Genomic DNA, 11,001 nt, shown 5'->3' with positions numbered 1-11,001 from the left:
CGCCTTTTTGGGGGGTTTATGAAGACGCAGAAAGTTTCATTCCTTCCAAAAGGTGCCATTATCTATTAACATCGTATTAAATATTTACAATAATCATTATAACTAGTATTCGATATTTCAAAAGAAATTAATATAAGAATAATAACTAATATTATGATCATTGGAACAGTATTATAATAGAAAATAATGAATAATAATACCGCTAAATAAAAGTATTATTTTCTAAAATATTAAATTATTTAATAAAATCGTTATTTTCTCATGTGCCAATTTTTTTTGAGCAATAATTGATAAAAGTTTTGGATTTATAAAAAAAATTAGATAAATGGATGGTAATCTAATTAGCTGCTTTTATTCATGTTATATAACAACTATCGTTATGCTAAAACGACCACTATTTTATTCTATAGTATTGTTTTAGTTGATAAAAATCTATAAGTGCTGATTTTTTAGTATAGAAAATTCAAACTTATCCAAGTTTTATCCATGAAATAACATAACTTAAACAAACAAGAAATAAGTTGTTTCAATGAAACTACCATGTAATCAAATGGAGCCTACGGTTGTTGGTAGTATGTTTGCTATTTTTAGACAAATGTTAGAATATAACAAAAAAGTATAACCTCAAAAACCTACTCGGTAAGATCACAACAAACAAAGCCTAAGGTTATTTTCAATATAAGTAAAGATAGCTAAAATGCTTTCTATCTCTAGCATAGTGATAGCATGTAGTACAAATGTCTCGAATGAGATATTTAATAATCGATTTTGCAAAGAAAAAGTTTTTTCCAGCATGAAAATTATTTAAAGATTTGTAGGTCTAATTCTAGGACCAAGAAGACAGCCTAAACATTATATATCGAATATTTAAAGTATATGTTGTATAGAGTATCAGATATTCAGTAAATATATATCATTCATCTCAAAGTTAGAACCAAGAACAAAATTGTCCATAAATTCTTACATATGTATTGTTTTGTAAAAAGAATTAATTTATTATTTTTTAAAGAAACAATACATAGGTGATTATTCTTTTGCAAGAATCACTTTAACCCAATTAAAAGCATAAAATAGGACTACATCCTGCATGTGTAACCCTACAATTTACAACAGAGCATTATCCACCTTTTTTTCTCCCTTCAGGTAATCACAACACCCGCAAAGACCTACAACCTGGCCATGTAGGCTGCTTCATCCCTGGACTGATCATGTTGGCCCAAGGAATGGCATCCACGCCAGGGTCTTACTCTTATTGTTGCTGGAAATTGGACCCAGGGGCGACTGTCGGCCGGAAGGGGGAGGCTCCGCCGCCTGAGTGGCGAGTGACGGTCCGTCGGCGGGTGGCGTCTTCCTGGAGACCTGCAAGAAGCCGGTGCCGGGCTCTCCGGCGCCGGCCCTCCGATGCTTTTGTCAGCACAGGGGCAATATGTGGGAAAAATGGACCGAGAGAGAGAGAGAGAGCCCCTCCTTGAGTGGAGAAATACTCCTTTTATAGGGAGAGCTAGTTCACCTGTGATGTGACAGAGTCTGTCGTACGATCAATCTTTTAATGCCCGATCATGTAGGTCAATGCCATCATCGCAGGAGATTAGGCCGGAGCCCAAGTCGTCATGGAGCCATGCCGTCATTTATGGGCATGTGAGTTTGCCGTGAAAGGCTTGGTGTCCGTAAGCGATGGAAGCCATACGCCTTAATTGTTGAGTAAGCTGAGGGCCTGCGAACGCCATGCGCTTTGATTGTTGAGTAAACCGGGAGTCTGCACGACTCATATACGTCGGCTGTTGGTGAAGTCAACACGTAATCTCCCGACTAAGCTGCGGGAGGACGTGGTCTCAGGATATGGTTTGGGCGTTCTTGGGTTGGCCAGACTAAGTATTGCTAGGTCGGACCCCGCCCAGGGGGTCCGCTCGGCTGGCTCCTCCTCGGAGGAATGCGCTCGGCTGGCTCCTGCTTGGAGGAATGCGCTCGGCCGGTTCCCGCGCAGGGGCTTGCTTGGCCGGCCCTCAGCCTGCTCGGCCGGCCCCTGCTCGGCGGAACGGGCTCGGCCGAGGATGCGGCAACACTTTTCCCCCAACACTACTCCCTGACTTCCGAGCTCGAGCTACTCGGGAGTTCGAGCGCGGAAAGTAGTTTTGGCCGTGTTAATGTAGCTTAGGGGGATTTTCGAATTTCCGCGCGTTCTAAGGCGCTAATAATGGGCAGTCGCTTTGTCAGCCCCTTTTCGCTTTTCGAAGCGTCCTCGCGTCGTGGGCTCAAGACGAGACCATACGATCCGACGCGACGCTCCCGTACTCGAGGTGCCGGTTCGGGTTGAATGCGGCATCTTAATTACTAGGATTGACACGTGTCATGATCTGGTCGGTGAGCAGCGCTCCGTCCCGCGGATCCGGGCCGTTGGAGGGGTGTATATATAAGTCTTCCTTGGGCCACCTCCTGCCTCCTTTCTTCTTCTTCCTACTTTCTTCTCAGTCTGGAGTAACCGATTTCCGGCGAACTTCTGACAGGTTCCCTTCTTTTTTTCTTTTTTGTCCGGAGTCTCCCTTCTTCCTCTCCTTTCCGATGGGTTCTGGTCCGAATGACATTGCGTCCGTCATGAGCGAGGTAGAGGTTGAGATGGTCGAGGAGTGGTTTTTTCCTCTGCACGGGTTCCGTTTGGAACCCGCCGGGTTGGGGGACCGTGTTATGAATCCCCCGGTAGGCCGGATCGGAGTGTATTTGGAGGCACTCTGGGCCGGCCTACGGTTCCCGCTTCATGGGTTTGTGAACGAGCTGCTCGTGGAGTACCAGTTAGTCCCGGCGCAGCTCGCTCCAAACGCATGGAGGACCATCATCGGGTTCCTGTCGCTATGTCTGGCGTACGGGATCCCGTCCTCTGTGAACGTCTTCCGGCGACTTTTTATGTTAAAGTCGAATCCGGAAGACGGGGAGTGGCTCTACATCGCCCTTCGGGCGGGTCGGCCACTCTTCCAGGGCGCTCCGTCGTCCATCTATGACTGGAAGAAGAAATTCTTCTTTTTGGGCTCGGAGCGAACATGGGGGTTTGACCCTAGGTGGAGGCCGAGCCGACTTAGGAGTGCCAATAAAATTCCCAAGCTTACTGCGCGCGAGCAGGGGATCCTCGACGACATTCGCAGCCTCGGGGACGGTATCCTCCTAAGCGGCCTCATAAGCGAGGACGCTTTAGTGAATGTAGGCCTGAGCTCGGCGCGTCCTCAGGGCAAGGGTAATAGTAGGAAGTTTGTTTTTTCCTCTCTCCTCTTTTTGTCTAACACATTCTGCTCGTCCCTGCAGACATCGCAAAGATGGTGACAAAGAGCGAGGTCATATATGCTCGGTTCCGCAAGAGGGCCGCCGAGCTCTCGGGGGAGCCGCTGGAGCCGAAGAAAAAGGCGAAGATCGCCGCTCCCCGAGTCGGCCCTTCCGAAGGCGCGAGGGGAGGTCGAAGCTCCGATCCCGGAGGCTCGGGGAGTGAGGTCTTGGTGCTGGCGTGCCCTGCGCCTATTTCACAAGTACCGGGCCGGCCTTCAACCCGGCCCGGGGGCTCGGCATCCGAGCCGAGCAGCAGCAGAAGGCCTGCGAGGCCGCCTTCCCCGGTGGCGGCGAGGCCCGGCTCTCCCGCCCCGCCAGAGGAGGAAGAACGAGGGGAGCGGACCTACACCGTCGAGTGGAGGCTATCCGAGGGCGACTCCGCCCTCGAAAACATCGAGACGGCGCGGCAACTCTTCCGTGTCGCAATCCTTCCCGCCGATAGGGCGAAGATTCAGGCCATGAGCCTGAATCAATTTCTGGATTCGGCCCGCCTCTCGGCCGTTCGGGTAAGTTTTTCTTTAGCGACTCTTTGTACCTAGCCCTTTACTTGTCCTCGACCTGACCCCTGTTTCGCTTACAGCATCTCCTCGAGGTCGACACTCTGATCACTCTGGGTGCCGATTACAAGGAACGGGCTCGCCGGTGCATGCGAGCCCAAGAAGAGGCCGAGAAGAGAGCACGAGAACTAGGGCTCCAGAAGGAGGGGCTTTTGCTTAGAGTAGGCGCTGCCGAGGATGAAGCCAAGCTCCTGACGATGGGGCTTGACGAGGAGAAGGCTGCCCATTCTTTGGCCAGGTCGGAGCTGCGGGCCTCCGAGGCTCGCCTGGCCGAGGCGCGGTCCTTGCTCGCCGTGCGTGAGCAAGCAATAAGAGAGGCGGAGCTCAAGGTCGAGGAGCTCCAGGCTCAGCTCGGAGTCCGAGAGGAGGAGGCCAAGAAGCGGGCCTTAGACGCTGTCCGGCTCTTCAAAGAGTCGGAGGAGTTCCAGGAGCTACTGGAGGAGGAAGCCGTCAACGGCCTTGTCCAAGGGTTCGACGACTTCCGCAACCAGCTGCACCAGCTCTGCCCCGAGTTCGATCTGGATCTGCTTCAGCCTGGAGCTGGAGTCGAGGGCCTCGGGACAGAGCCTGCCGAGGCGGCCCCGGAGGTCCCCGAAGAAGAGGCAGCTCGGGAATCCGCCCCCGAGATTGCGCCCGAAGGCAACGAGGTCGGTGAGCCCGGAGCTACCGCCGAGAGGGCCGAGGCCGAGGGCGCTGAAGTCGAGCCCGGGGAGATTCCGGTTGAAGGTGCCGCGCAAGCCGCGCCCTGACTTGTATATATTTTTTGTAACTCGGGGTCGGTCCGCGCCCGTCGCACGGCCGATCCCCAATTTTGTACTTGGCCTCTGGGCTTTTTTAAATGAATATACTTTTCAACTTTTGGTCTTTGTTCTCTAATGCTTCAAACCGAGCCGCTAATCGTACTATAGATCGGAGGATGCTCGGACCTGCCGAGCTGAGTTTGGGTCGCAATTTGGCGACTGTAGGGCTCGGGGTCCCCAAATATGGGGCGCCGTGCTCTTAATCATCGCGAGACCTCGAGCTCGGGATTAAACCTCACCGAGCGGTCAAAAAAGCAAACAAAGGTTAAGTAGGCGCATTCGACCAGGTTTCTGGCCGTAGTTGGCTCAGCTTAACACCCCGGTATCTATCGAGGTACTTCTCGCTAGAACTATCCAACGTAGGAACGAACATAGCATATATATCGAGCAGTGCATAGGCGCTAACCAAAGCGTACCTTTTCGGAGCTATAGAGGAGCCGTTCTCGAAGCCGCTACTGGCTTTCTGGGGCCCAGATCTTGATCTGGGTCTATCATTGGAATTATGCATCGATAATCGAGGCGGGCTCGATGCCGGATGGAGATCGAGCCGAGCTCGATGCCGGATGGAGATCGAGCCGAGCTCGATGCCGGATGGAGATCGAGCCGAGCTCGATGCCGGATGGAGATCGAGCCGAGCTCGATGGCGGATGGAGATCGAGCCGAGCTCGATGGCGGATGGAGATCGAGCCGAGCTCGATGGCGGATGGAGATCGAGCCGAGCTCGATGCCTGATGGAGATCGAGCCGAGCTCGATGCCTGATGGAGATCGATAGATGGAGGTATCGGCATTCCGAGTTTTTCGCTGCGGTGCCCGGCTTTGCTCGGTTCTATTTGCATCCGAGCAGGGTCGTATATACGAGCTGGGCCGGGTCATCTGGAAGCATGTAGACACCAAGAGAAATTTAGCATAGTTAAACAGTTGCAAATAAGTCAAATTTACAATTGATGCGGAGGACCCTTCGGGACATTATTGGTAGTACACCCGAAGGTTTTCGGAGCTCCAACTCCGTGGAATGGGAGTCCCGTCAAGAGATTTTAGCTTGTAGGCTCCGGGTCGCTGGACACGTGCGGTCCGGTAGGGTCCTTCCCAGTTCGGGGCCAGCTTCCCTTGTTCGGTTGGCTGGGAGGCTTCCGCCTTTCTGAGAATAAGGTCTCCTTCTTTGAAGGATTTGATTTTGACTCTGGCGTTGTAGTATTGCGCCGTCCTTTGCTGGTACTTTGCCATGCGAACTCGAGCAGCTTCTCTTACTTCCTCGATTAAGTCAAGATTATTTCTGAGCTACGAAGAGCTGGAGCTGGTATCAAAATGTTCTACCCTCGAAGAAGGGAGCCCAATCTCTAAGGGGATGACGGCTTCTGTCCCGTACGTCAAATTGAAGGGAGTTTCGCCGGTGGGCACCCGGAACGTGGTCCGGTAGGCCCACAGGACGTTGTACAGGTTTTCGACCCACTGTCCTTTGGACCGATCGAGCCTGGCCTTAAGCCCCTGCAAGATGGTTCGATTTGTTACCTCGGTTTCTCCATTTGTCTGTGGATGCGCGACCGAGGTGAAACGGTGGTCGATGCCAAGTTCGGAGCAGAATTTTCTAAAACGGGCGTTGTCGAACTGGCGACCATTATCTGATATGAGGATGCGGGGAAGCCCGAATCTGCAAATAATCGACTTCCAGACGAAGTCCCGCATCTTCTGCTCGGTGATCCGGGCAACCGGTTCGGCCTCCACCCACTTCGTAAAATAGTCGATGGCGACGACTATGAATTTCCTTTGCCCGGTCGCCAGAGGGAACGGTCCCAAGATGTCGATCCCCCACTGGGCAAATGGCCAGGGGGAACTGATCGAGATCAGTAGGGCCGAGGGTCATCGTTGGATGTTGGCGTTCCTCTGACATCGGTCGCACATCTGGACGAAGTCCAGGATATCTTTCTGGAGCGTCGGCCAGTAGTATCCTTGGCGCAGAATCTTGTGCGCTAATGCTCGTCCCCCCATATGGCTTCCACAAATCCCCTCGTGGACTTCGCGCATTGCATAATCCGCCTCGGACGGGCGGAGGCACCTGAGGAGGGGAGAGGTGAAAGATCTCCGATAGAGTTTACCTTCGTACAATATGTACCGGGCAGGCAAGCGCTTGACTCGGCGAGCCTCGCGTTCATCGCTGGGGAGGACTTCATCCCGCAAGTAGCTGATGAGCTCGTCCATCCAGCTCGGCTCAATTTCAATGCAGAGAGCCGGCTCGGGCTCTTCTGTGCTGGGTATTCAGAGGTACTCCAGCGCCGCTGCTTTTGGGAGCTCGCTCATGCGGAAGGACGCCAACTTCGATAGTTGATCCGCTCGGAGGTTCTCTGTCCGGGCGATGTGTTGGATGTGGAAGGAGCTCAGGGTCGAAGTGAGATCCCGCACTTTTCGGAGATACTCCTGCATCGTGGGTTCTTTGGCTTCAAAATCACCCAGGACTTGGTTCACGACCAGCTGGGAATCACTAAAGACCCTTAGGTCCCTTACTCCCAGCTCGCCGGCCAATTTGAGCCCGGCGATGAGAGCTTCATACTCCACCGCATTGTTGGAGGCGGGGAACTCGAAGCGTAGGGCCTGCTCGGCGACCACTCCATCTGGACTGGTGAGGATTAGGCCCGCTCCGCTACCCTCCGAGTTCGAGGAGCCATCGACATGTAAAGTCCAGATCGGACTCGGGGTCTGCTCCGCTGGAGCTAGCCTGGCTTCGGGCTCGTCCGGCACTGTGCACTCGACTATGAAGTCGGCGAGTGCCTGTGCCTTGATCGCTGGCCTGGGTTGGTACTCGATGTCGAACTCCCCGAGTTCAATGGCCCACTTCGTAATTCGACCGGCGCGATCTGATCGCTGCAGGATCTGCTTCACCGGTTGGTCGGTCAGCACGGCCACTGTGTGAGCTTGAAAATACGGCCGGAGCCTTCGAGCTGAGACGACCAAGGCATAAGCGGTCTTTTCCAGCTTAGAGTACTGGGTCTTGGCGTCCCTCAAGACCCGGCTCGTGTAATATACCGGCTTTTGGAGCTTGCTCTCCTCCCGAACTAGGACCGAGCTCACTGCTACGGGAGAGACAGCCAGGTACAAGTAGAGGAGCTCGCCCTGCTGAGGCTTCGTGAGCAGCGGGGGAGAGGCAAGAAGGCGTTTGAGCTCCTCGAAGGCTTGCTGACATTCGGCCGACCATAGGAAGTCCTTCGGCTTCTTGAGGGCCGCAAAGAACGGAAGGCAGCGCTCGGCCGATCGGGAGACGAACCTTCCAAGAGCTGCAACTCGGCCCGTAAGCCGCTGCACTTCCTTGATTGTCCTCGGAGGCATCATTTCCTGGAGCGCTCGGATCTTCTCGGAATTGGCTTCGATTCCTCGCTGTGTGATTACGAAGCCAAGGAACTTGCCCGAGGTGACTCCGAACGCACATTTAGCTGGATTAAGCTTCATCCGGTGCCTCCGAAGTGTAGAGAATGCTTCACTGAGGTCGGCCACATGATCTTGCGCTATCTGGCTTTTCACCAGCATGTCATCAACATAGACCTCCATGTTTCGGCCTAGTTGGTCTTTGAATATCCGGTTGACCAGCCTTTGATAAGTTGCTCCGGCAATTTTCAAGCCGAAAGGCATCACCTTGTAGCAGTAGGTACCTCCGTCGGTGATGAAGGCCGTCTTCTCCTCATCTTCTGGCGTCATCCGGATCTGATTGTATCCGGAGAAGGCGTCCATGAATGTCAGCAGCTCGTGCCCCGAAGTGGAGTCCGCAAGCTGATCAATGTTGGGGAGGGGGAAGCTGTCCTTTGGGCAGGCCTTGTTCAGGTCGGTGTAGTCCACGCACATGCGCCATTTTCCGCTAGCCTTTTTGACGAGGACCACGTTGGCGAGCCACTCTGGATAGGATATTTCCCGGATGAAGTTGGCCTTGAGGAGCTTGTCGACTTCCTCAGCTATCGCCCGTTGCCGCTCTGGGGCGGCGTTCCGCTTCTTCTGCCGCACAGGATTGCAGGGTTTCACCTGGAGTCGGTGGACCGCGACCTCTGGGTCTATCCCTGGCATGTCTGCGGGCGACCAAGCGAAGACATCCATGTTGTCCCGCAGGAAGCTGACGAGGCGATCTCTCTCGCGGACGTCAAGGCCGGAGCCGACCTGCACGGTTAGCTCGGAAAAATTTTCTCGTAAAGGAACTTGGATGAATAGCTCACCGGGCTCTACCCGATTTTTCTGAGGGCCGACCCGTGCCTCCAAGGCCTCGGCCGAGAGCTTTTTGTCTGCTGTCGGTTGCTTCGCCTCACGGGTCGCCATGTAGCATCGCCTCGCTACCATTTGGTCCCCACGAACCTCGCCGACCCCTTGGCTGGTGGGGAACCGCATAAGCAGGTGGCGTGTCGAGACCACAGCTCGGAGGACGTTGAGCCCTGGTCGTCCAAGGATGGCGTTGTAAACCGAGGGCAGGCGCACTACAAGGAAACTCATTTTCACGGTGCTCTCTCGGGGGGCGAGTCCGACCGTAACAAGGAACCTCACCCCAGTAAAGCCGACCAGCGGGGCGTTCATCCTCCGCAGTTGCTTTTCCGTCATCCCCATTCTGGAATAGGCATCAAAATACAAAACGTTCGCCGAGCTTCCATTATCAATCAAAACACGTTTTACATCAAATTTGTTCACAACCATAGAGACGACCACAGCATCGTCATGGGGAGTTTCAACTCCCTTCAGGTCCTCATCTGATAATGAGATGGCCTCCGAGGCGCGCAAGTGCTTTGAGGTGGTTCCTTCCTCTGGAGCTCCTCCAGCCGAGGCCCCGCCTCGGATGGTGTTGATAGTGCTGGCGATGGGCCTGTTGGCATTTGGATCTTCAGGTTGTGGGGGATTCTCCATCGGCCTTCCGATGGGCCGGTTCCGCACGAACCGGTCGAGCACCCCTCGGCGAATGAGTGCTTCGATCTCGTCCCGGAGCTGGAAGCACTCCTCCGTATCATGGCCGTGGTCCCGGTGAAAGCGGCAGTACTTCCGGGGGTTACGCCTGGCCCCGGGGTCTCGTCTCGGGGGCGGGGGCCGGAAGTAGTCTCGGCCCTCGATCTCCATAAGGATTTCGGCCCGAGGAGCGGTAAGGGGAGTGTAGTTTTCATACCTCCCGCTGGATGTGCGGGCTTGTGGAGACCTCGGGCGAGGCGGGGACCTCTGGCGAGGTGGCCTCCGCAGCCGGGGCGGACTCTTCAGGCGGGTCGGGTTCTTGGCTCGGCATGGGGACGGGCTCCTGGGACGGCCACGCTCCTCGCGGCGCCTTTTCTGCTTCTTGGAGGCCTGCTCGGCCCCGCCCCGTCTGGAAGCAACGGCTTCTTCGGCCTTCGCATACTTCCGCGCCCGAACCAGCATCTCGGTGAGATCAGCAGGGAAACTCTTCTCGATGGAGAAGAGGAATCTGTAGGACCGGGCTCCAGTCTTCAACGCTGACATGGCGATTGACTGGTCAAGTTCCCGGACCTCCCATGTTGCGGCGGTAAATCGGTCCAGGTACTCCCTGAGAGACTCCTCCTCCTTTTGTTTTATATCGAGGAGGGAGTCAGAGGTCCGCCGCTGGGGTCGGCTGGCAGCAAAGTTGCTGGCGAACTGCCTGCCGAGCTGCTCGAAGGATGAGACGGTACTAGGCTTCAGCTCGGTAAACTAGAGCCGGGCTGCTCCTCGGAGTGTTGCTGGAAAGGCTTTACAAAGCAGAGCCTTCGAGGCTCCCTGCAGGGCCATTAAGGCCCGATAGCTTTCCAGATGGTCGAGAGGGTCGGTCCTGCCGTTGTAGGGCTCCACCTGGGGCATCTTGAACCTTGGCGGGACCGGCTCATCTTCGATTTGCTGGGAGAAGGGGGACCTCGTGGTGAACTCAAAGTCACCATCGCGTCCTGTTTTCCTGCCACGGAGCGCCTCAATCTGACGCTCCAGGTTCTCGACTTTCTTGTCGAGCTCATCACTTGGAGAGACCGCCGCAGCGGTCCGCCCCGGCGGGAGTTGTCCTGGGACTGACTCGGCTTCTGACGGTTGTGGCCAGTCTCCAGGACCCCTCACCGGGTGTTCCCCCCAGGGGGAGGCCGGAACACGGTGATCTTGGTCTGGGAGGAGCGGTCCACTCACAGGGGGCGCCGGTTGAGCTGGGGCCGGAGGGAGTGGTGCCATCGGGACGCCCCTAGGTTGCAGGCCTTGGATAGCAGCAGCCAAGGCCTGAACCTGCTGCACCAGGGCATCAAACTGCTCCGGCCGAACTTGGGGAGTCGAATCGGCCGGAGGCGGCGAGTTCTGGACAGAGTGTCCAGGGCTAGGTGGAGGACGTCGGGAGGCGTTGGAAGCTCCCTTGCTT

At 54.8% G+C, this 11,001-nt stretch overlaps 1 protein-coding gene across 1 annotated transcript; it reads left to right on the top strand.

Moving 5' to 3' along the window:
• The first annotated feature begins 3,302 nt into the window (after positions 1-3,302).
• LOC120104134 (calmodulin-regulated spectrin-associated protein 1-like) lies at positions 3,303-4,615 on the top strand. The gene is made up of 2 exons (XM_039114674.1): positions 3,303-3,815; positions 3,890-4,615. Exons 1-2 carry the CDS (start codon positions 3,303-3,305, stop codon positions 4,613-4,615), a joined length of 1,239 nt encoding a protein of 412 aa, XP_038970602.1.
• The last annotated feature ends 6,386 nt before the right edge of the window (positions 4,616-11,001 follow it).

This window comes from Phoenix dactylifera, chromosome 16, assembly GCF_009389715.1.
Source record: "Phoenix dactylifera cultivar Barhee BC4 chromosome 16, palm_55x_up_171113_PBpolish2nd_filt_p, whole genome shotgun sequence".
In the NCBI taxonomy this organism is placed as follows: domain Eukaryota; kingdom Viridiplantae; phylum Streptophyta; class Magnoliopsida; order Arecales; family Arecaceae; genus Phoenix; species Phoenix dactylifera.
The sequence above is the reverse complement of the archived record's forward strand: the minus strand, read 5'-3'. Positions and strand labels throughout refer to the sequence as shown.